At 40.6% G+C, this 26,545-nt stretch overlaps 1 protein-coding gene across 3 annotated transcripts in view; it reads left to right on the top strand.

Annotated features, from left to right (window-relative positions):
• CTTNBP2 (cortactin binding protein 2) overlaps positions 1-26,545 on the top strand; it is a 158,946-nt gene that overhangs the window by 98,160 nt on the left and 34,241 nt on the right. For all 3 annotated transcript variants that reach the window (XM_029233780.1, XM_029233781.1, XM_029233782.1), the window contains 4 exons: positions 7,808-7,925; positions 11,295-11,570; positions 14,239-14,334; positions 15,539-15,618. In XM_029233780.1, coding sequence (XP_029089613.1) covers positions 7,808-7,925; positions 11,295-11,570; positions 14,239-14,334; positions 15,539-15,618 — 570 coding nt within the window. The remainder of the gene's footprint in view (positions 1-7,807; positions 7,926-11,294; positions 11,571-14,238; positions 14,335-15,538; positions 15,619-26,545) is intronic.

Raw genomic sequence — 26,545 nt, 5'->3', positions numbered from 1 at the left:
AGGCCCCTGGCAGCGTGGATGCTCTGTCATCATTGAGTAAAGGGAAATAGGATTTCTTTCTCACATGTAATATGACTCTCTCTGTATTCTCTTCTTATGTTAAGAAGCTTAAGATAAATTTTGAACAAGAAGAGAGAGATTTTAGAAAGTGAACGTGACTGACAACATCCACACACTGCAAAGAAAAATAATAAAATAATAAATTTTTTTTTTTGCCCTGGAGTAGATATGTCATCTTCCAGGCTAACCTCTTCATTTTATGGTTAGGATATTTAAACCCTGGAGGGATTAATAGATAGAAGTTGGAAATGAAGCCCAGAATGCCTGGTTTCATTACTTGTGCGGCCTGCCTTCCTAGTCAGTCATGGGTATTGGAAAATATTTTTCATCCTTTGCCTAATACAGTGTTTATATCCTGGCTGACTCCATAGAGGTAATCCATTCACAACTAAGTTGCTAAGACCAGTTTTCTGAAAAAATAAATGACAGTTCTGAGTTAATCATTGTGTGGGTGAAGAGATTCTACACTGACCACAAGTAGAGCTTAAAAGGTGTATGTTTTTTTTCTCTTTGCAATAGCATATATGTGTCCAATCCGTATAAGGTAGTAGTACCGTTGTTATCCAAGAAGATGACTTCAGTTTCCATGTGTTTTTCAATGTAAAAAAAAGTGGGATTTCAGAGCTTGAAGACACATAGCTCATCTAGTCCAGCTGCCTTGCCTTGCAGATGAAAAAATTAAGTTTTGGGAAATAGTGTAACTGATTCCCCAAGGTCAATTCATAGAAGACCAGATTCCCAAATCAGTCCTTTTTCCACTTAGTTCTTGGTCTTTTTCCCAATGTTTAAGCAATTTATGCAAATCACCATTTAGTGTTTGGTAACAAGAGTAGCTCTCTCTAAAGCTGGTCTGTGACTGCTCCGAAGTTGAACTCATCACTGAGGATAAACTTGTTTTCATCACTTAGGGTGAGTGGATAGAAGAGTTTCTTAGTGAAACTCTGTGTTCTGTCATGAGAACTCTGACCTGTCAAGTTCCTGCTGCAGAAGTAGATTAGGGAGAGTGTCTGGATTTGAGCAGCTAGCTGTTGAAGCTCTCGTTCAAACAGATTCTTTATTTGGCGGATTATGTGTTTTGAGTAGATGATAATTCTAGCTTATGTATTGCCCAAGCCAGTGGCTTCCTGTCACTCATGCTCTTACTCAGCCTTTCTGGGTTGCTTAACATGTTGACTCTAATGCAGACTCCTCCTCAGCTTCTAGAACACTGCTCCTTCCTCGCTTCCCTTCTGAATTTGATGACCAGGCTTTCTCTTTGTTTTTCTGGTTTTTCTCTTTCGTTTTTTAACCCTCAGCAACTCTCATGCTCCTTCCTAGCTGCCTAGTCCTATTTTTTTTTTTCTTTTTGCGGTACGCAGGCCTCTCACTGTTGTGGCCTCTCCCGTTGCGGAGCACAGGCTCCGGACGCGCAGGCTCAGCGGCCACGGCTCACGGGCCCAGCCGCTCTGCGGCATGTGGGATCCTCCCGGACCAGGGCACGAACCCACATCCCCTGCATCGGCAGGTGGACTCTCAACCACTGCGCCACCAGGGAAGCCCCTGCCTAGTCCTATTTTTAAGAGTTTATCCAGTCTTTCAACTTTAACTGTGGCTCCTACAGTAACTCTTCCCAAACCCAGATCTCACACCTGGCTTTTTACCTGTCTTCCAGACATTTATTTCCACCATCCTAGAGGTCATCTCTAGGCAGTCCCACAGTCCTCTGGTCAGGCAGTGGCCTTCTTGTTGCCATCTTTACGCCATCCTCACAGTGTGTAGGAACTGTGGACTGATGGATGCATTTTTACCTCTTAGCCAGGCGAGTGTCAGGCATTCCCTCCCATCCTCCAGCATCCACCTGACTGGATAGTCTGGATGTGGTATGTGTCTTAAGCACAGAGGCCCACAAGAAGCCCCAGGATTTAGATTTCCTCTCCCTAGGTCATGGCTGCAAAGAGAAAAAAAATGATAGGAGTCCCTAAATGTCTTCCTTGTCACAGAGTTGGGTACCTGGCTAGGAGAAGACAAAGACAGGATAACCTGTGATGTTGGACCAAGTCTTTGGGACTAGATGATAAATAGAAATCTGTGCTTTTGATTCTGCATGATAATTTTTACCCCTTAATTTTTTAAAAAATTATTTTCGAAAAGGTCAGACTGTGTGTAGATAAAGGGAAGGCTACTTTTTAAAACTCTCATTCCAGAGTGTTCAGTGCAGAGTATTGCATCCTTGCTTAATTTGAACAGCAATGACTCACAGAATCCTAAAGGATTCTCACATAAACTTGGCCAACCAGAGTTTTGCTCCACCCCTCACCCAAGACATACACTTTCTGGTGTTTTCCACTAACGCCTTTCATGGGTCTGGTTTTGACCCTTTTCCTCCTTTCGCTCTCTACTTTCCCCCTTGAATGATCTTTTTGGTCTCCAGAATATAATCTATAGAGATTCCAAAATCTTCTCTCTAGCCCACCTAACCATGTCCTGAGTCCATTCAGGAAGGTCTTATCCAGGATGCCCACGGTTTTACAGGGCATCTCCTTGATAACCCAGTTGGCCCAGTACAGTCCTTGTTTATGCCCATCATCCCAGTGTAAGCATTAACAGTGCCCCTTTTTACTCTTAAAAGTGTCCCAGTTTAGCCAATTATATGGTAACCCTATTGATGACCATATTCATGTTTACTTCCACCAAACAGCTCCATGAGGATGCATGCCTGGGCTCCCGTGTTTAGGCTGCATCTCTTGTTCCTCCTCTCAATCCACTAACATCACCTGACATTTGTGTTTATTGCTCCATCTTCCTAAGATAATGAATTCAAATGATTGATAAAACTCTAGATTTTACTCCCTTATAAATGAACATGTAAACAAAGGGAAGGCTATTTTTTTAAATGTCCCTTGGGGAGCCCTCATCATGGGCTGTCTGGACTCGTGTAGGCCCTGCTGTGATCTCTTCATCTCCAGTCTCTCCAGCTCCTTTACAGTGTCTTGAGAGGGGCCTTCCTAACAGGAAGTTGGTCATGTAATTTACCTTTCGGCTTTACAAGGATAAGTGACCTTTCAGTCGCTTCAAGGATAAGTGCCAGATCTTTACATGACAGACAAGTCCCGTCCAGATCTGGCCTCAGCCTCTCTCCGCAAGCACACTTGTCTCCTTTCCTCATGCACTCTCTGCTCTGACCCTGCGCTGCTGGCTGTTGTGTAGACATGCTGTCTCTTCTCTCCCTGCCTTTGCATCTGCTCTTCTCATTACCTCAAATGGCCTCTTCTGTCCTGACCCCTCCCTGCCTGGAAAACATCTCAGCTTAAGTCTTGGCTTCCAGGAGTTCATTGGTCCCCAGAGCACCTCTTCACACTTCACTTAGGGAGCTCGTTCTTTACTGTGATTATTTGTATGCCTCCCTCCCTTTCCATCTCCTCCAAAAAATCACTTTTCATCGTTGTATATATTGTGCTCAGCAGCCTCTGGCCCACAAGTACTAAATGTTTGTTGAATCAGTGAGTGAATGGGCTACTTTATGAGAGTTCTGTCTTAACTGGTCTCCTTTCTGTCACTCTCTTTTTCTGTATGTCTTCCAAATGTACCAGTTGGTTTTCAGAACTGAGCTGATCATGGCATTTCCTACCTGAACATATCCTCATGCCTCCAGAAAGACATTCAGGCTCCCTAGCACTCAGCCCTTCACGGCTGACGCTAGCTGTCTTCATCTCACCCCTAAGTCTGCCTGCTTCCTCATACTGTTATTTCCCATTGTGATAGCCTCCATCTCCCCTGCCCTGCAAAACAGTGAGCACACCCACACCCCAAGTTGTTCCCAGCACGTGTGCCAGACCCTACCTGTGCATTTGCAGACTGCTTTCCCTCCCACTTCCTTTGCCCAGTGTCAGACCCTCAGCTCCCTGTCCTGACTAGGATCTTATCTCTAGCTCTTTGGACTTGGGGTTTCAGCTTATTCTCCCTGGCACTGGTACCTTGCTTCTCAGCTCTTAAAGGCCCCTGGCAGAGGTGGTTCATTGTCCCTCAACATCTTTTCTACCCTCTTCTACAATAACGGACCTCTCAGAGTTCAGCTGGGCTCTTGACCACCCAAAATAAAGACTGTATTCTCCAGCCTCCGTAGCAGGTGACCATGGACACCTACCTAAGTTCTGGTGATTGGGATGTGAGTGGAAGCAGAAGTTGAAGCCTAAGCCACCGCTTTCTGAAGTCTCTGCTCTAGGGAATTCCCTGGTGGTCCAGTGGTTAGGGCTCCACGCTTTCACTGCTGAGGGCCCGGGTTCGATCCCTGGTCGGGGAACTTAGATCCCTCAGCTGTGCGGCGTGACCAAAAATAATAATAAATTAAAAAATAAAGTCTCTGCTCTAGCACATGTATCTGTATCATAGTTAACAGCACTTTGATTTAGACTCATTCGTCTAGACCTCTTGCTCTGCATCACTTGGAACAGCCTGCCCAGTTTAGGTCCCCTGAGAATCCATTTCCAGAAGAAGCAACTAGCATCACAGCAAGTGTTCCCTTCACTCGAAGCCCACCCTTCAAGGAGAGAGCTTAGATTCTTTTCTCTGCCTTTCCCACCTCCTCCCCTTCCCCTTAGTAAAACTTTCTCCTCACTTCAAAAGCCCCCTCTTCTGGGCACATTTTCCCCGTGGCTCTTGACTATACTTTGCGTCTCTGCCGGAGAAGCAGAAACTGTTACCATCTTCGTCGTCACAACCCTGGGCTCTAACACAGCGCCTGGCACAGAGGTGCTTAGTATCTCTTTCATAAAGTTGTGAGGATGTGTGAGCACTAAATACTTGTGCTGTGTTGGAACGGTGCCTAGAGCTTAGTATGTGCTCCAGTAGTTACTGTAGCTGCTGCTGTTCAGTGTCAGTTGGGTAAAGTTTTCATCTTCTTTGTGTTCCCCACGGAGCCCAGCATAGTGCTGTGGAACTCACAGCTGTGACCCTGTTTGGATACGCGTTATCCTGCTATCTTTCCAACATTTCTTGCTTCCTTATAGAGAAAGCTACTGCTTATGTTATTGCCTACTGACCTACCTGAGTGTAATAAAAATTATACACAACCCACTTTATAGGTCAGACTTAAAAGAATCTTGCAGATTTTGGTTGCATCTTTTATCATTTCTGTTTGTAATTTGAAGTACCATCACCTAGAATTACGACGTTTGCTGATGTGCTGTAATTCCTCACCACTTACCTGAATATTTGGGCTGTGTTCTAACTGGTGATGATTATGTTGATTATAACAAAAATAGCAGCTAATAAATAGTGAGAACGTTTTACATGCCAAGAATGTAAAAGCTTTTTACCCATCTTTTCATTTAAGTCATGTAACAGCCCTATGAAATACACATATTTGAGACACAGATACGGAAACTGAGCAGGAAAAGGTTAAATGATTTACCAAAATTCGTAGATAAAACCATTTATATTGGCAGGCTTATTAGACCTCCCCCACCCCCCGGTCTGTTTTGGCTCTTACCTGCTTTTGCTGCAAGTACTAACTTGTGTAATAAATGTATTATTTTTATCTCTTATCATCTGGGAATTCATAAAGTTTAATGCTCAGATTGCATTCTACTTAAATCTTTCATTAGAGTCAATTTCATTAAATATTTTATACATTTATTGATTTTGTACAAATTAGTAATAACAATTGGACAAAAAATTTATGTATTTGACTTAGTTTTCAGTTCATTTCTTGGCTTAGTGATTATTTTAAACCTGAACCCCAGACCAATGAAAGCTAGACTTTGATTACAATTGTTAGAGAAGATCCCTCCTTCTTGAGCAGTGAGAAACCAACGACCAAGTCAGTCCCTATGCAGAAGACAGATTTTCTTGATTCAAAGGTCCTCTGGCTCGGCGGCTCCATTGTGCAGGTACCAAGGCCTAGTTTCCCATCCCCCCAGCATCCAAAAAGATTCCCTATATTGGCTTTGTCCTCAAACCAGCACTGGCTTCCTGTTCAAATTTCACTTAACTGGTGGTCTTAGCTTACTCTTTGTTTTTCTTTCTGACCCTTAGGGATTTCCTGTATTTCCTTGTGAACTCATGATTTAAAATATATTTTGAGGCCAATATGAAGCAACTGGAACTCAAGTATACTCCTGGTGGGAGCAGAAATTGGTATAGCCACTTTTGAAAGCTCTTTGCAGTCTATACTTATACAGAACATGTGCATACCCCATGACCCAGAAGACCAAGTTTGTACATTTACCCAACAGAAATATGTACATGTGTCCGCCAAAGGACACGTACCAGAATGTCTATAGTAGAACCCAAATGTCCACCAACAAGAAAATAGATGAGTAAATTGTGGTATATCCATATGATAGAATACCACCCAGTAATTTTTAAAAAGAATGAATTGAATTATAACTGTTCCTAACACATGGATGAATTTTACAGACATTATGTTGAATGAAAAGAAGCCAAATATAAAAGTGTATCTGTAATATGGTTCCATTTATATAAAATTCATAAATAGGCTAAGCCAATCTCTGATCTTAGAAATCATAGTAGTAGCTACCTTTGGGGGGAGAAGGGGAGGGGCTAGTGATTGAAATGGAACATTAAGGAGGCTCCCAGAGTGCTCCTTACACAAGTATGTTCACTTTGTGATAATTCTTCAAGCTGCACACTTACTTGTGTACTTTTCTATATGGATATTATACATCAGTAAGAAAGACATATGTTTTACAAAACAGAAAAAAAGTGTTTTACAGCACGATTAGAGAAAGCTGTTCAGACTGCATAGTTTACTGTGTTGTCAGAAGTGGAAGTCAGCCCAGAGCCTGTGTGTGTGTGTGTGTGTGTGTGTGTGTGTGTGTGTGTGTGTGTGTGTAGGGGAGCGAAGAGAAGGACAGTGCTTGTTTTGGTTGGTAGTTCCTTTTCATGGTTTCTGGTTTATTCAGTTTTGTGCTTACTGTGGTGGGAAATCAACAGACAAATCATGAAGTGGTAGAAGCTGAAATAGCAGAGTTCCTTGATAAATATCCTGATGTAATAGCCTGCCATGCAGTTCCTTATTTGAAAATGTTTGCATATAAATTGTCTACCACTTTGAATTGAAAAATTTTGGAAAACTACGACCTTTCAGTTCGTAGGTTAGTGATATTTTTTAAATGGAGATTTCCTGGAGCAACACAAGAAAAAACTGAAAAAGAGAGGGCACCTAACTTCAATATCTATTGAGAATGTTTTTCTAAAACTTCAGTCAACATGGTGTTCACACCTATTTCTCAAATAAATAAAGTAAGACAGTGTAAGATCTCAAATATATATGTGCTTACAAGGACTCTGGGACAGACTTGTTACAATTGGAGCCCAGCACTTGCATGACCAGGAAAGCAGTGCCTGATCTAGAAGTTAGCAAGGTGCATCTGGTTGTAGCAGAAGTCTTTTTGCTTTATATTTCCAAATTACAGTAAAAGGATACTGTCTGCTGAAGTCTTTTTTCCTTAATTTCACTCTGCAAACTGAGTGATTAGTAAGCTAATTTTTTTTCTCTTGAAACCTAAGAGGCTGTTCTGTGGAGCAGTGTTTTGATCCTGTGAATCACATGTAAATGAAGCACTGTTTGCTTTTCATTTGGAGACAGTGTTTAGATTAATCTGTGTATTTGGGTTGCTGGGAAAGAAAGAAGCTTTCTGGCTGAGAATTCCTGATACGCTTGCTACAGGCAACTGAATTTTCCCTTGGAGTTTTCGCTTGAGTTTATTCACTTGGACGTGAGGTAATGGAGTTCGTGTCTTTACAGAACTGCCTACAAGTCTTGTGTAGGCATGGAGGGCTGGAGCCAGAAAAAAGAGATAAGTGTAATCGGACTGCACACGATGTCGCCACTGATGACTGCAAGCACCTGCTGGAGAATCTGAGTGAGTGCCCTTTGCAGCTGCATTGCTCATCCTGCATCCACACTGCTGGGGCCTCTGGGACTGTGGGAAAGATATTAATGCAACTACAGTTTTCTCACTCTCTTCTTAACCTTCTTTGAACCCTAGCTGCTACAAAAACACTTAATTGGTTATAAATGGGGTAATTATATTTTTCCACATAGAATGGCTTTTTACAGAATTAGCTGTTATTGAAATAATGCTAGGTCTTCCTTGTATTTGACTGATGTTGGACAGCTTTTAAATAATTATTGCTCTTTTCTTCTGACTTAGATTGTCTTTCTAGGCATGAGACTAGGAAGCTATGAGAAATCATGGCCGTCTAGTGTGCTATTAGCTGATCATATGAATGTAGGCAGGCAGGTCAGTTATCTCTCAATGTTTGGTTGCCTACCTGTCTAGGAAGATAATTGATGATCTTTTGGGTCCCTTCCATCTTTAAGAGTATATACTTCTGAACATTTATGAAAAGTTCACTTGTGGGTTTATGAATATGGAGTGCTAGATCAGATGAAATATTGTGACCTCTTATATCAGGATTATCACTCAGTCCATCCAGTCAGCCAGCTGTATCAGTAGTTGGATTTGAGCTTACATTCTAACATTGAGTCAGAAAGTGAACAATAAACATAAGCAATAATTCATTGTATGGTATGTGAGATGGTAATACGTGCTATGGAAAAGACTAAGAGGGATGGGGAGTGAGAGGGTGGGTTTCAGTTTTTAAAACGATAGACAGGGTAGCCTCACTGATAAGACATCTGAGCAAACACTTGGAGGCGAGGAAGGGGCAGCTCTGTAGATCTCTCAGGTAAGAACTTTTCAGGCAGAGCATCAAGTGGACAGAGGCCCTAACAGGTAGGAGCATATCTGTTGTGTGTGAGGAACCGCAAGCAGGGCAGAGTGACTGTGTTATCACGAGTGAGGGGAGAAAAGTAGGAAAACAGGTCAGAGAAGTTGCAGGAGGGGATGGGGATTGAGCCTGATCTAACTGGAATTTGTAGGCCATTGTTGGGACTTAAGGTAACCATTTCAGTGTTTGAGCTTACGAGTGATGGGACCTGGTGTACATTTTTTTTTTTTAAGAATTTTTGTCATTTTTAAATTCAGGAACATTGTAAGTATTCCTACCCTGTTAAAAAAAAAAAGACATTTGTTAGCTATCATTTTATTTTATTTACTTATTTATTTTAGCTATCTCATTTAAAATTTTGCTTTTATCAACTTAGTAAACATAAGTGAGCTTCTAAATAACACAACATTGTAAGTCAACTATACGCCAATAAAACGTTTTTTAAAATAACTATTAAAAGATAAAATCAAAGAAATCTCATACTAATTGTAAAAGGCCAACCCTGGCAATGTTCCTAATTAAGAATGGTGTACGTTTTAATGGTATCTCTGGCTGCTTTGTCAAAAAAAAAAACAACTAGGAAGTCACAGGCCTAATGTTAGGCCATTAATGTAGTGTTCCAGGTGAGAGCCAGTAATGACAGCTCAGTTCAGGATTGTAGTAAATGAGGACGTTTCGGTTCCGGATATAGCCAAAGATGAGCCAACAGAACTTTCTGATGGGTTGGATGTGAGGTACGAGAGAGGGGATTCATGGATAATTGCAAGGTTTTCAGTCTGAACAACTGGCAGGATGGCATTGCCATCAGCTGTCTAGGGGAAGGCTGTGGGTGAAGCAGATTTTGCTAACGAAGATTAGGAGTTATGTTCTGAGTTATGAATTTGAGATGCCTGTTAGGGCGTCTATGTAGGAGATGTCAAGTCAGCAAGAATTCTGGAGTGAGTATGAGCTGGATTTATAAATCTGAGAGTCAGCAGTCTAGAGATGGTACTTAAAGTCATGGGACTGTATGAGGTCTCGAAGGCAGTGAACACAGATAGAAAAACTAAGAGAAACAAGCCTTGCAAGACTCTCATTAAGAAATCTAGAAGAAGGGGAGGGACCAGCAAAGGAACAACATTAGCGGGTGACCAATGAGGTGTGAGGAAATCCAGGAGGAGTGTATCAGAGAGCAGAGAGATTAGCTGTGTCACAAGCTGCTAAGTAACATGAAGACCAAAAATAAAATCTAGTAGGTGGTCAGTTAATGGAAAAAAGTCAGTTTAAGAAGAGGATCATAAAAATATTTTTAAACATTTCATTTTAATTTAAAACACACCAAGTAATTCTTTCATCAGCTTTTAGGTGAAGCTCTTTATATTGATATGGTTCTGCTGATTGAAGTGCCACATATTTTTATTTGAACAAACCACATCTTTAATGCTTTGTCTGTGGTTTCTGTTGTTTGAGGACGTAAACATATTTATGAAGCAAACTAAAGGCAGTATCTGTCTAGAGATAATTAAATTTTTTCTAATTTTATGTAGTTGTCTCATCCATATCTCACTAAAAACTTGTTTATAGCAACTCCTCTGTTCAGTCTCAAAAGTGTTCTCATTTTCATAGGAATAGTAACTCATTTCATCAGTATCTGGAATATTTAATTTACTAATTATAGTAATGAGTTCAACAGACATAGAAGATTTGGGATTAAACACAAGTGGCTCTTGGTAAGCATATAATTCAGTTCGTGAAAACAAGTACATGGGGAGCTATGCACCTGGGAGGGGGCCCCAGTCCGCTGGTGTCACAGAGAGATTGGAAGGATCATTTTAAAAGCTTCTACTGCACTGCTCACCAGTTATCAAGTACTTACTAGTTCTTGTGAGATAGTGTGTTAACAGATAATGTGTTAAACAAATAGTGTGTTAAATCCCTTCCAAACATGAGTTCATTTATTCTTCATAGCATCTCAGTTGTACGTTCCTTCCATTTTATGGAAGAAATTGGGGCATAGAGAGATCAAGGCCATTTACCAAGTACACATGGCTAAGTAGAAAGCTGACCCTGAGGCCCAGCCCGAGGTCTGTATGAGTCTGAAACCACTGTCCTAAGCACACTGACCTACGCAGCTGTAACTGCCTTCTTCATGATGTTATCAATGAAAGTGAGGAGAAAAGGTGATATAGAGAGGTCAAGAGAGGGCTCTTGTTTTCTCAGATGCTTTTTGAAAGAATCTGAGAACCTTGCTGAAGGGAAAGAATCAAGGAAGTAGAACTGACCAAAGAGACAAGGAAAGATAAACAGTTCAAGCAACATGGTTCCAAAGAAACTGTGAAGAGATTGGGAGACCAAAATTTACTCCAGTAGACGAATATTCAATAGATGATATTTAAAAAAGGATAGCTGCCCTTTGCTTTGTTTTTAAAATGTTTATATCTGTTTGTTTCATGTAAGATTTTTGCTGGTTTTTATCCTGTCAGGATTTTTTTCCCCTAATTCTTTCATTCTTCCAACAGATGCTCTTAAAATACCCTTAAGGATTTCAGTGGGTGAGATTCAACCAGGCAACTACGGTGCCGACGATTTTGAATGTGAAAACACAATATGTGCTTTAAATATTCGCAAACAGACATCATGGGATGATTTTTCAAAAGCAGTGAGTCAAGCTCTGACAAATCATTTCCAAGCAATCTCTTCTGATGGATGGTGGAGTCTGGAAGACGTGACGTTTAATAGCACCACTGACTCTAGCATTGGCCTCGGTGCAAGCAGCGTGCGATCCATCACGTTAGGTATCAGCAGTCCAGCAATGAAGAGAAAGTTAAATTTCTGGGTTTATTTACATTCATGGGCTCCCTAACCTGATACGCAGCTCACTGATTAAATACATTCAAAGCTCACTTGTGGCAGCTGCTGGTGCTGAAAAACTTGAGTATTCATAATGCAACCATTACATAATGTTGCCTGTTGGTATAAAAACGCTTTTATGCCTCAAATAATATCCAGAGAGTAAAGAACATGAAAGCCCTTGATGAGGCTTTGTGATTGCACTTGCTATTTAGATAAATGCAAGAAACTAACCACATTGCAGCTGCTTGCTAATACACAAGCTCTGAACACAGCTCCAAGTTTGTACTCGGGCTGTGCCAGAGATGCAGTAGTGTATGAACACCGTACCTTTGGATGGGAGTCCTAATAAAGTCTAGAGTTAGAAGAAGCACTTTAATGAAGATAGTCAGAGCTCCCACTTGGGATGAGTCAGGGTGATACCTGGTCGTTTCTGTTTGATAGGACTCCAAAGAACTTCAAAAGATAAGAGTTGCTTTCTGGTAAACATAGTAAGTGTACTATAAATGTTAGTTGTCCCTGGTTAGTTTCTTTCCTGTCGAACTAAGAGAACTGACGTCTGTGGGGAACTTCCTGTGATGGCAGGACTGTGCTGGGAGCTTTATTTATATACAGACCTTAGTGAGTCCTTACAGCAGGCTCATTTACAGATAACTGGTTACAAGTTAACTTGCCTGAGGTCACACAGTCAGGACTCAGATTCCAGCCCGTCTGATAGGAAAGCCTGTGTATTTTCAATAGCACCAGGTTGCAAAAAAATAGTCAAGATTGAGGGAAGGGCAATTTTCACCATGCGATTAATGTATCAGCTTATTATATTAGAAAGTATTTTATTTTGTTCACACATATATTCGAAATCACTTTCAAAACATATATTACCAATAGCTTTTAAAGCAAATTATTCACAACTTAATTTTATGGATCATTGTTATAATCATAAAATAATTATTACAGAAGAATTAGATTATATTTTATTATAATCTAATAAAGATTATAATAAATATTATATTATTAATTTAGAAGTGCATTAAAAAAATAAGTCATAAATGATTCTCAGGAACACATTTGCCCAGAAAATGCAGTATTATTTAAGGTGTGGTTTTGCCCAGGGGTCAAATAAACGAAGTCCTCACGGCTATGTTTTGAACGAAATGGTCCTCCACCCTCAGCCCTCATCCAGCTGATCTGGAAACTGGGGAAGGCAAATGGGTATTCACCAGCATCAGATCCAGGTACTTCCGTGAGCAGTGGGTGCTAAGGCCTGACCGTTCTGGTGTTCATTCTTGTCCCAGAGGTGCGGGGCACCCAAGAAGCATTTCAGATCTAAAAATCATTGAGTTTTGTGGGTAAAGGCTTTCGTTTAGTACCTGGCTGTGGCCACTTGATAACTGGTAGTTACAGGCATACCTCAGGGATATCGCGGGTTCAGTTCCAGACCACCGCAATAAACAGAATACCCCAGTAAAGCGAGTCACATGTATTGGTTTCTCAGTGCATATAAACGTTATTTATAATGTATTGCAGTCTATTAAGTGTACAATAGCATTGTCTAAAAAACTATGTACATACCTGAATTTAAAAACTTTTTTTGCTAAAAAATGCTAACTATCGTCTGAGCCTTTGGCAGGTCATAATCTTTTTGCAATAGTAACATCAGAGATCACTGATCACAGATCACCATAACAAATATAATAATAACGAAAACGTTTGAAATATTGTGAGAATTACCAAAATGTTACACAGGCACAAAGTGAGAAAATGCTGTTGGAAAAATGGCGCTGATAGACTTGTTCCATGCAGGGTCAAGAGCTTTTAGTTTGTAAATAACACAAGCTCTGCAGTGGGCAGTAAAGCAAAGCACAATAAAAGGAGGCATGCCTGCACACCACTGTTATTACGTATGTATATAAGTAACTTTATTGATAACCTCAACTGGATTAAAGGGACCAAGGGCAACAGAGAAGCAGTGAGTTACAGGTAGGGTATGCACGTGTGTTGGAGGTATGCTGAGAAAAGGTATTTGAGAATTGATCTGTGGAAGGAAGAGATGGAAACAAGTACTGAGGACTAATGCCTCCCCAGAGTGGACACTTACGAATTGGGACCCTTTTCTGAGCAAGAGTGAGCGGGGGGCCCAGACTGTGAAAAGGTTTGCTTTATTCTGAGCCCCTGAAGTTAACTGTTTTTACTAGAATCCAAAAATTTGTTGGAAAGTGGGGCAAGGACCAGATCATAAAGGACCTGTTATCTCATCCAAAGTGCTCGGGCTTTGTGAAACAGGCACTGGAAGAACCATGAAAGGTTATGATCTGCTTTGTCCTTGAAAACTTCACCCTGGACATGTTTGGTTGTATTTTCACCAGGTTTCTTTCAATCCCTTGTAAGAACAGCTTTGGAGAAGGCTGTAGCTTGAAGGCCTCCTCTTGACCATCCACAAAAATTGTATGAGGGAGTTAACCCTTTGTGTGACCCTTTCCATAGTCTGTCTGTGTCTCTGACAGTCTAAGCTCTGGAGTCCTTTGGGGTCTCACACAGGACATCGTTCATTGACTCTTACAAGAAGAATTACTTTTAAGCTTCTCTTGATATTTCATTTTATCTTTTTTGAACTAGGAAATGTGCCGTGGTCAGCAGGTCAGAGCTTCACCCAGTCCCCGTGGGACTTTATGAGAACGAATAAAGCAGAGCAGGTCACTGCGCTTTTGTCAGGTAAGGATATTCCAGACTGAGGTGATGTTGGGAGACTTTGCATCGTGAGTGTTTCACAGCACAGCCTCTGAATCTGCATGGTTTTGTCCTGTGTCCTCAGGCCACACATGTGTGACTCCCACTACTAATTAATTAGATGTTTTTTGAAATGTTTAAGAAGAGGAAAATCAAAAGCCATGTTTCTGATACCTGTGGTAACGCCTGTCCTGATCATTGATTGCTGAGATTCTGATTGTATTTCTCTTTAGGAACAAACTGATGTGCTTATAAGAGAGTGACAGATACCATGTTAAGGGCAGTGTCTTTTATTGCTGTCAAGTCCATGTGATTATTAGGGTACAGGCTAATTTCAGTGAGCATCTACTCTGTGCTAGGCTCTGTTGTTTACAACACAAGTATAGATTCATGTAATCCTTACAACAGCCCAATTAAGATACGTATTTATGTTTATCCTCATTTTATGTACAAGGAAATTGAGGCTCAGAGAGATTGATTTTCTTGTCTGAGTACATAAAGCTAGTACGTAGTATAGAAATTCTCAATTTCTCAGCCCTTAACTCTAAAAGGCTACTGATTTCATCATGCATTTCCCAGACTTGGGAATGGAGCTTTTAAAAATTCAGTTTGAACTAATAAAATTCTATTTTATTGCTTGAATGATACTTAAGTTTAAAAAAAGTGTGAGACCATTCCAGAAAATTCCTTCAGGCTGAAACACCATATTGAGAGAGTGGCTGAACACGGAAGGGGGTCGGGGGCAGGGGACAGAGTTTGGGAATGCACCCATACATTAATGCTGGCAAGGCTAGAACTTTCTGAGGATTGGGATTATCTCTGATGACATTTGCTTATAAACAGTAAAATATTGAATCCAGCAATCAGAGCAAATACAAGCTATAGTTTTGGAGCCTGGATCTGAATGCCCTGGTAGTGATTGACAGGAGATGGGTGGGTTCCCGGGGGAAGGTAGGGGCAGCTGGGGAGCTCTTGGGAGGCCAGTGGCAGGGGCTGTCAGTCAATACAAAGTGTTACGGTATTTTCACGATGGTAAAGGCACACTGGTGCCTCTTGGCTAAATGTCAGCTCTGCCTACATAAGTCAATAAACATGTTGTATCTTTTATGATAGGCTCTTTTATGTTTTGATCATTTATACAGTTCACAAGAAGAGCCCATTTTTCCTTCCATTTGCTTCTTTCTCACAGGGCCGCAGGAAGGCTGCCTCAGTAGCGTGACCTATGCCTCTATGATCCCTCTGCAGATGCTACAGAACTACCTCAGGCTGGTAGGTGGACCTGCCAAGTAGGGTCTTACACTGCCAGCCCTGACACGCACTCTGTGCTCTGACCTCATGACTTTCCTGAACAGCCCCCTCCCTGGACAACTGCTGGTACCTTCCTTCTCGATTTCTGTCACAGTCATCCAGGTGTCCGTTGCCAGGACCCAGACAGTACCTGTGACCTGCCAAGTGTTTTAATTTGGGCAGAAGGAGGATGTCTTCCCCTAACAAGGACTTGACATCAAGTAATTGATCATCAATATGGAAGAGAATGACTATAGATTTCAAGATGCCTGGCTGTGAACTTTTATAATTTAAAATTGAGTAAATATGCTAGCATTAGTTAGTGTATTAATTTGGCCACTTCAGCAGAAACAATTATAGCATAAACAGTATAGAAGTTTATTTTTCTCAAACACAGCAAGTCCCAGCAGATGAGGGACCCAGGGAGGAGGAAGGCTCAGGGTGAGCCCTGCGGGTCTTAGCACCTTCCCTCTCCAGGGCTGCTACCCCTGGGCGTCATGTGTGTGGTTTTGGTCAGACAGTCACCACTCCTGCTCTCAGGTTCCAGCCTGAGGGAGGAGAGCCAGGAGGGCAAGTTCCTTCCTTTCAGAGGAGCCATACACACCTTTACTGCCCACATCGCATTGACCAGAATTTAGACACTTGTCCACGCCTAGTGGGAGTGTGGTCTTGCTGGGCAGCCATGCACCAAGCTAAAAGACGTATTTCTGTTATTAAAAGGAAGGAGGAGAATATGATTATCAGGAGAGAGTAGTAAATTCTAGATACAAAATGGATAAATTCAATGCTTTGCATTTGTCCAGTACTTATTACATGGCAGGCAATATGAGGTAGAAAACACCATCCATTTTATAGATGAGGAACTTGAAGCAGAGAGGTAAGATAACGTGCTCAAGGCCACAGAGCCAGTGAGAGATAAAGCCAGGATTGTGCAAGTCCCTGACACACATGTGTGTCTCTGTGTGTGAGACACATCTAAAACTAATATTGAAGGTATAAAACATTAAGTAAACAATCATTTTGCCTTAATTTGGAAAGCTTTTTTAAAAATGAATGGGTTTGACCTTTTACAAACGTTGTTTCTATTAACTGTGAATTGATGTCTTTGTTCCTGATATAAAGAAGTTTTCAAAATTATTCGGTTGATCTCGGGAGGCTCACCATTGGGACTGACCTTTGTAAAAGCAGCCACAGTAGCATGTAAACATTCAGAGGCCTTGCAGTTTAGGAAAGATGGTGTCTTCTAAATCTGATACATTCACTCTTTTTTTTTGCTTTTGCAATTTGCTTCCTTCTTGAAGCAACACAGTAAGCCTGAGTGTTACATAGAAATGGGAAGGAGAGCTGTCTTATTCCTCTGCTTCAGTGAAGGTTGAAGTTGTGTGACCAACTGGTTTTCAGGAATGTGAGCCTAGGCTTTCAGTAGAATCAGCTGGTGGAATCAGGGCTTTTCACTTACCTGTTTAGATGATAAAATGACTAGAAAGGTGATGCAGCTTATTACAACTGCACCTTAGCCTTGACTGAGTAGGTCTGTCAAATGAAATGTCTGCTAGTCACGCTGTATATGGCACGTTCCAAGTACATTTGTGTGTGTGCGCCTCGTAAGGCAGAAAACAGTTGAGCTCCAGATGACCAGCAAACCAGAGGCTAAATTAACTCAGCTGTGAGTTCTATTGTCAATTTAATGAGTATACACAAAGGGCTTTTTAAAATCCAACAATTAACCCTTGGATGCAGATAATGAAAATTTGTCACTCATCAGCAATCACTTTAAAGTGATTCAGGCAATAATAACACAGAATCCTTGTGACTGTTTCTTCTTCCATACAAGATTATAAACCCCTTATGGAGGTCAACCATGTGAGATGCATTTTTGTATTCGGTTTAGTTTTAATTCAGTTGTTTGACACCTGTTTGTTGAGAGCCTCCTAAATGCAAGCAGTGTTTTAGAAACTTAGAGGATATAGCTATGTATTAAGATGCATTCCCTGACCTCATGGAGCTTACGTTCTAGTGGGGGGAGACAGATAAAAAACAAATGAATAAATACATCTGTAATGTGATACCCAGTACTAATTATAAGTATAAAGAGAAATAAAGCAGATAAGGAGGTAAAGAGCTAATGGAAGGGATGGCAGAAAGCTTTTGAATGGAGTTGTTAGGAAAAACCTTCCTATAATGATACGTAAACAGAAAGCTAGATGAAGTGAAGGTTGTAGCCTTGGGGAGGGTGTTTGAAGCAGAGGGAACAGCTGGTACAAAAGTGTCTAGACTGGCAATGAGGTCTGAGAGGTGACCAGAAGCCAGATCATGCAGGACCAAGGTGGGAACTTTGAATTTTATTCCAGTTATGATAGGAAGCCACTGGGTAGGACTTGAGCTAGAGTGACATATCCACCCGGTGCCAGAGTAACTATAGTCATACTGATGTGTCTTTGAATTGTTGAAAATCTGTATGATAGATATGCAAACCTAGTAATACCTGACTTTTATTGAGTATTTATTGCAGGCATACCTCATTTTATTGCACTTCACTTTATCACACTTCATACGCACTGCATTTTTATTTTTTTAACAAATTGAAAGTTTTTTGGCAATTCTGTGTAGAGCAAATCTGTTGGTGCCATTTTTTCCACCAGCATTTGCTCACTTCGTGTCTCTGTGTCATATTTTGGTAATTCTCCCAATATTTCAAACTTTTTCATTATTATTATATTTGTTGTCATCGATCTGTGGTCAGTGACCATTGATATTACTACTACCACTCACTGAAGGCTCAGATGATGGTTAGCATTTTTTAGCAATAAACTATTTTTTAATTAAGGTATGTACATTGTTTTTTAAACAATGCTATAGCACACTTAATAGACTACAGTATACTATAAACATAAACATAACCTTTAAATGCACTGGAAACCAAAATAGTCATGTGACTCACTTTATAGCGATACTCACTTTATTGCAGTGGTCTGGAACCAGACCTGCAGTGTCTCTGAGATATGCCTGTATATGCCAAGCTCTCTTCTAAGTTTATAGATTGTCTCGTTTAAACATGCTATGAGGTAGCTACTTATACCAGTTACTCCCATTTTACAGGTGAATAAACCAAGACTCAAAGTAATTTGCCCAGGGTCCTCAGCAAGAAAGTGGTAAAGTCTAAGGAATTGAACCTAGGCTGTCTTCTATTCTCATGCGTGTTATCAGAGTTTATGCTAGTTATTAACCTATTGGTTAAGGCATAGTTGTAGTAAGCAGTTTTTACTAGGTGTGTAAATGTGCTAAATAAAATGCATGTATTAAAGCCCTTATGCAGGAAACCAAACGCAGTGAAACCTTTAAATCAGGCTTTTTGGTTGTGTTTAAATGATGTTAATTTTAAATACTTTCATTGAATAATTACATAATACAAGTGAATTTTCAGTCTCCATCCTTGAGATAATAGGAGACATTTAACTTAATTGAGTTTGAATCACTAATAACATTATAATAGTTGAAATTTTTATTAACTCAAACTTTTCTCTTAGCCAGTTCGCAACTTTTATTAGCTTATTAATAACCCTGTAATTTAATAATTCAATGAATGTGAATAATTACTATATTTAGAAAAATACATGAGATCACCCTGATCTGAGCTCTATTTTTTTTATTCTTTTTTTTTTTTACATCTTTATTGGAATATATTTGCTTTACAATGGTGTGTTAGTTTCTGCTTTATAACAAACTGAATCAGCTATACATATACGTATATCCCCATATCTCGTCCCTCTTGCATCTTCCTCTCACCCTCCCTATCGCACCCATTAGGTTGTCATAGAGCACCGAGCTCATCTCCCTGTGCTATGTGGCTGCTTCCCACTAGCTATCTATTTTTACATTTGGTAGAGTATATATGTCCATGCCACTCTCTCACTTCGTCCCAGCTAACCCTTCCCCTTCCCCGTGTCCTCAAGTCCACTCTTATGTCTGTGTCTTTATTCCTGTCCTGCCCCTAAGTTCTTCAGAACCATTTTCTTTCTTTTTTTTTTTTAGATTCCATATATATGTGTTAGCATATCGCATTTGTTTTTCTCTTTCTGACTTACTTCATTCTGTATGACAGTCTCTAGGTCCATCCACCTCACTACAAATAACTCCATTTCGTTTTTTTTTTTTTTTTTTTTTTTTGTGGTATGCGGGCCTCCCACTGCCATGGCCCGCCCCCACGCAGCCGCGGAGCACAGGCTCCTGACGCGCAGGCCCAGATCCCCCCGGACCAGGGCAAGAACCTGCGTCCCCCGCATCGGCAGGCGGACTCCCAACCACTGCGCCACCAGGGAAGCCTCGTTTTTTTTTTTAACATCTTAGTTGGAGTATAATTGCTTTACAATGGTGTGTTAATTTCTGCTTTACTTCATTCTGTATGACAGACTCTAGGTCCATCCACCTCACTATAACTCAATTTCGTTTCTTTTTATGGCTGAGTAATATTCCGTTGTATACATGTGCCACATCTTTATCTTTTCATATCTCAGTGGACATTTAGGTTGCTTCCATGTCCTGGCTATTGTAAATAGAGCTGCAGTGAAAATTGTGGTACATGACTCTTTTTGAATTATGGTTTTCTCAGGGTATATGCCCAGTAGTGGGATTGCTGGATCATGTGGTAGTTCTATTTTTAATTTTTTAAGGAACCTCCATGCTATTCTCCATAGTGGCTGTATCAATTCACATTCCTACCAACAGTGCAAGAGGGTTCCTTTTTCTCCACACCCTCTCCAGCATTTATTGTTTGTACATTTTTTGATGATGGCCATTCTGACTGGTGTGAGGTGATAACCTCATTGCAGTTTTGCTTTGCATTTCTCTGATGATTAGTGATATTGAGCATCCTTTCATGTATTTGTTGGCAGTCTGTATATCTTCTTTGGAGAAATGTCTGTTTAGGTCTTCTGCCCATTTTTGGATTGGGTTGTTTGTTTTTTTGTTATTGAGCTGCATGAGCTGCTTGTAAGTTTTGGAGATTAATCCTTTGTCAGTTGCTTCATTTGCAAATATTTTCTCCCAGTCTGAGGGCTGTCTTTTCGTCTTGTTTATGTTTTTCTTTGCTGTGCAAAAGCTTTTAAGTTTCGTTAGGTCCCATTTGTATGTTCTTGTTTTTATTTCCAGTTCTCTAGGAGGTGGGTCAAAAAGGATCTTCCTGTGATTTATGTCATAGAGTGTTCTGCCTATGTTTTCCTCTAAGAGATTTATAGTCTCTGGCCTTACATTTAGATTTTTAATCCATTTTGAGTTTATTTTTGTGTGTGGTGTTAGGGAGTATTCTAATTTCATTCTTTTACTTGTAGCTGTCCAGTTTTCCCAGCACCACTTATTGAAAAGCCTGTTGTTCTCCATGGTATATTCTTGCCGCCTTTAGCAAAGATAAGGTGACCATATGTGCATGGGTTGACCTCTGGGCTTTCTATTCTATTCCATTGATCTATGTTTCTGTTTTTGTGCCAGTACCATAGTGTCTTGATTACTGTAGCTTTGTAGTATAGTCTGAAGTCTGGGAGCCTGATTCCTCCAGCTCCGTTTTTCTTTCTCAAGGTTGCTTTAGCAATTCAGGGTCTTTTGTGTTTCCATACAAATTGTGAAATTTTTTGTTCTAGTTCTGTGAAAAATGGCATTGGTAGTTTGATAGGGATTGCATTGAATCTGTGGATTGCTTTGGGTAGTATAATCAGTTTCACAATGTTGATTCTTCCATTCCAAGAACATGCCATATCTCTCTATCTCTTTGTATCATCTTTAATTTCTTTCATCAGTGTCCTATAGTTTTCTGCATACAGGTCTTTTGTCTCCCTAGGTAGGTTTATTCCTAGGTACTTTATTCTTTTTGTTGCAATGGTAAATGGGAGTGTTTTCTTAATTTCTCTTTCAGATTTTTCATCACTAGTGCATAGGAATGAAAGAGATTTCTGTGCATTAATTTTGTATCCTGCAATTTTACCAAATTCATTGATTAGCTCTAGTAGTTTTCTGGTGGCATCTTTAGGATTCTCTATATATAGTATCATGTCATCTGCAAACAGTGACAGTTTTACTTCTTCTTTTGCAATTTGGATTCCTGTTATTTCTTTTTCTTCTCTGACTGCTTTGGCTAAAACTTCCAAAACTATGTTGAATAATAGTGGTGAGAGTGGACAGCCTCGTCCTTTTCCTGATCTTAGAGGAAATGGTTTCAGTTTTTCAGCATTGAGAACAATCTTGGCTGTGGGTTTGTCATATATGGCCTTTATTTGTTGAGGTAAGTTCCCTCTATGCCTACTTTCTGGAGGGTTTTTATCATAAATGGGTGTTGAATTATGTCGAAAGCTTTCTCTGCAGCTATTGAGATGATCATATGACTTTTCTGTTTCAATTTGTTTGATATGCATATATTGAGAATCCTTGAATCTCTGGGATAAACCCCACTTGATCATGGTGTATGATCCTTTGGTGTGATGTTGGACTCTGTTTGCTAGTATTGTGTTGAGGATTTTTGCATCTGTGTCCTTTAGTGATATCGGCCTGTAGTTTTCTTTTGTGTGTGGCATCTTTGTCTGGTTTTGGTATCAGGGTTATTATGGCCTCATAGAATGAGTTTGGGAGTATTCCTCCCTTTGCTGTATTTTGGACAAGTTTAAGAAGGATAGGTGTTAGCTCTTCTCTAAATGTTTGATAGAATTCGCCCGTGAAGCCATCTGGTCCTGGGCTTCTGTTTGTTGGAAGATTTTTAATCACAGTTTCAATTTCAGTGCTTGTGATTGGTCTCTTCATGTTTTCTCTTTCTTCCTGGTTCAGTCTCAGGAGGTTGTGCTTTTCTAAGAATTTGTCCATTTCTTCCAGGTTGTCCATTTTATTGGCATATAGTTGCTTGTAGTAATCCCTCATGATTCTTTGTATTTCTGCAGTGTCAGTTGTTACTTCTCCTTTTTCATTTCTAATTCTGTTGATTTGAGTCTTCTGCATTTATTTCTTGATGAGTCTGGCTAGTGGTTTATCAATGTTGTTTATCTTCTCAAAGAACCTGCTTTTAGTTTTATTGATCTGTGTTATCGTTTCCTTCATTTCTTTTTCATTTATTTCTGATCTGATCTTTGTGATTTCCTTCCTTCTGCTAACTTTGGGGTGTTTTTGTTCTTCTTTCTCTAATTGCTTTAGGTGTAAGTTTAGATTGTTTATTTGAGGTGTTTCTTGTTTCTTAAGGTAGGATTGTATTGCTATAAACTTCCCTCCTAGAACTGCTTTTGCTGCATCCCATAGGTTTTGGGTCGTCGTGTTTTCATTGTCATTTGTGTCTAGGTATTTTTTGATTTCCTCTGATTTCTTCAGTGATCTCTTGGTTATTCAGTAGTGTATTGTTTAGTCTCCATGTGTTTGTATTTGTAAACAAACAAATCTGTAAAAAAATACAGATTTTTTCCTGTAATTAATATCTAGTCTCATAGTGTTGTGGTCAGAAAAGATACTTGATACCATTTCAGTTTCTTGAATTTACCGAGGTTTTATTTGTGACCCAAGGTATGATCTGTCCTGGACAGTGTTCCATGAGCACTTGAGAGGAAAGTGTATTTTGTTGTTTTTGGATGGAATGTCCTATAAATATCAATTAAATCCATCTTGTTTAATGTATCATTTAAAGCTTGTGTTTCCTTATTTATTTTCATTTTGGATGATCTGTCCATTGGTGAAAGTGGGGTGTTAAAGTCCCCTACTATGACTGTGTTACTGTCGACTTCTCCCTTTTATGGCTGTCAGCATTTGCCGTATGTATTGAGGTGCTCCTATGTTGGGTGCGTAAATATTTACAATATTATATATTCTCCTTGGTTTGATCCCTTGATCATTATGTAGTGTCCTTCTTTGTCTCTCATAATAGTCTTTGTGTTAAAGTCTATTTTGTCTGAAATGAGAATTGCTTCTCTAGGTTTCTTCTGATTTCCATTTGCTGGAATATCTTTTTCTATCCCCTCACTTTCAGTCTGTATGTGTCCCTAGGTCTGAAGTGGGTCTCTTGTAGACAGCATATATACAGGTCTTGTTTTTGTATCCATTCAACCAGCGTATGTCTTTTGGTTGCAGCATTTAATCCATTTACATTTAATGTAATGATTGATATATATGTTCCTATTACCATTTTTTAAATTGTTTTGTTACTGTAGGTCTTTTCCTTCTCTTGTGTTTCCCACCTAAAGAAGTTTCTTTAGCATTTGTAGTAAAGCTGGTTTGGTGGTGCTGAATTCTCTTAGCTTTTGATGTCTTTAAAAGTTTTAATTTCTCCATCGAATCTGAATGAGATCCTTGCTGGGTAGAGTAATCTTGGTTGTAGGTTTTTCCCTTTCATCACTTTAAATATTTCCTGCCCCTTCCTTGTGGCTTGCAGAGATCTGCTGTTAAGCTTATGGGGATTCCCTTGTATGTTATTTGTTGCTTTTCCCTTGCTGCTTTTTTTTTTTTTTTTTTTTAAGCGGTACGCGGGCCTCTCACTGTTGTGGCCTATCCCATTGTGGAGCACAGACTCCGGACGCACAGGCTCAGCAGCCATGGCTCACAGGCCCAGCTGCTCCGCGGCATGTGGGATCTTCCCGGACCGGGGCACGAACCCGTGTCCCCTGCATCGGCAGGCGGACTCTCAACCACTGCGCCAGCAGGGAAGCCCTCCCTTGCTGCTTTTAATAGTTTTTCTTTGTATTTAATTTTTGATAGTTTGATTAACGTGTGTTGGCGTATTTCTCCTTGGATTTATCCTGTATGTCACTCTCTGTGCTTCCTGCACTTGATTGACTCTTTCCTTTCCCATATTAGGGAAGTTTTCAACTATAATCTCTTCAAATATTTTCTCAGTCCCTTTCTTTTTCTCTTCTTCTTCTGGGACCTCTATAATTCGAATGTTGGTGCATTTAATGTTGTCCCAGTGGTCTCTGAGACTGTCCTCAATTCTTTTCCTTTTTTCTTTATTCTGCTCTGCAGTAGTTATTTCCACTATTTTATCTTCCAGGTCACATATCCTTTCTTCTTCCTCAGTTATTCTGCTATTGATTTCTTCTAGAGAATTTTTAGTTTCATTTATTGTGTTGTTCATCATTGTTTGCTCTTTAGTTCTTCTAGGTCCTTGTTAAATGTTTCTTGTATTTTCTGCATTCTGTATCCAAGATTTTTTATCATCTTTACTGTCATTACTCTGAATTCTTTTTCAGGTAGAATGCCTATTTCCTCTTCATTTGTTTGGTCTGGTGGGTTTTTACCTTGCTCCTTCATCTGCTGCATATTTCTGTCTTCTCATTTTGCTTATCTTACTGTGTTTGGGGCACCTTTTCACAGGCTGCAAGTTCGTAGTTCCCATTGTTTTTGGTGTCTGCCCCCAGTGGCTAAGGTTGGTTCAGTGGGTTGTGTAGGTTTCCTGGTGGAGGGGACTGGTGCCTGTGTTCTGATGAATGAGGCTGGATCTTGTCTTTCTGGTGGGCAGAACCGCATCTGGTGGTGTGTTTTGGGGTGTCTGTGACCTTATTATGTTTTTAGGCAGCCTCTCTGCTAATGTGTGGGGTTGTGTTCTTGTCTTGCTAGTTGTTTGGCGTAGGGTGTCCAGCACTGTAGGTTGCTGGTCGTTCAGTGGAGCTGGGTCCTAGCGTTTTGATGGAGATCTCTGGGAGAGCTTTCACCGTTTGATATTACGTGTATCTGGGAGGTCTCTGGTTGACCAATGTCCTGAACTTGGCTTTCCTAACTCTGAGGCTCAGGCCTGACACCCATCTGGATCACCAAGACCCTGTCAGCCACATGGCCAGGTACATGGGCAGTTTCTTGCCTTTTGGGAAGTCTGAGGTCTTCTGCCAGCATTCAGTAGGTGTTCTGTAGGAGTTGTTCTACGTGTAGATGTATTTCTGATGTATTTGTGGGGAGGAAGGTGATCTCCATATCTTACTCCTCTTTCATCTGGAAGGTCCCTTGAGCCCTACTTTTTTTTTTTTTTTTTTTTTTTTTTTTGTGGTGCGCGGGCCTCTCACTGTTGTGGCCTCTCCAGTTGCAGAGCACAGGCTCCGAACGCACAGGCTTAGCGGCCGTGGCTCACGGGCCCAGCCACTCACGGCATGTGGGATCTTCCAGGACTGGGCCACAAACCCGTGTCCCCTGCATTGGTAGGCTGGCTCTCAACCACTGCGCCACCAGGGAAGCCCAAGCCCTAGTTTTAAATGTACAACACAGAATCCCCATGGACACAATTCTTGAGAATTAAATTGGCTATCCACTCAAGTATGTGCCATGCTCATGATCAAGAATTATCACTAGGAGACTCTACTTAGTCTTCATACATTCCCAAAATAAGTTTGCTGTGTTCCCATAGAAGTAATGTTGTAAATGATGGTTACGTATCTAAGACGGCCCACAAAAGCTCATCCACCCCTTTAGCAGGTGACCAAGTTTAGACTGAGCTTATTCAGAGTATGGAGGGGCAATGCTGGGTAAGGTTGTAGTGGAAGAATGAAGCCAGTTCCCTGGTATGAGGAAGAGGTGATTCCAACACCAGTGGATCCTTGGCTTCCCTGGCTACAGTGCAAGAAGATTCTGGCCAGTAGGGCAAGTGTCAGCCCAGAGGAGGTCTGGATCAGCAAGAGTTCATGAGTGCCAGAGGTGAGGTGACCAGGGGGAAATTATATCCAAGAATTATATCTTTTAGTTTTACTTTTTAAATAGTTATAACACCCAAGTTACTACTTCTGTGTTAATAAGTGAGGGCCTATCTTTATTTGAAGTTAGTAACCAAGTCTGATCTTGGCTTTTTTTTTTTTTTTTTTTTTTTTTTTTTTGGGCGGGGGCCCCCTTTTTTTTTTTCCTCCTCTTTGGGGGGGGCCGTGTTGGGGTGGCGGGGGCCGGCTTTCCTGGTTGTTGGGCCCACCACTCCACC

The sequence above is a fragment of the Monodon monoceros genome, unplaced genomic scaffold, assembly GCF_005190385.1.
Source record: "Monodon monoceros isolate NGI ecotype Baffin Bay Population unplaced genomic scaffold, NGI_Narwhal_1 Super_Scaffold_2, whole genome shotgun sequence".
NCBI lineage: Eukaryota > Metazoa > Chordata > Mammalia > Artiodactyla > Monodontidae > Monodon > Monodon monoceros.
This window is presented reverse-complemented; position numbering and strand designations above follow the sequence as displayed.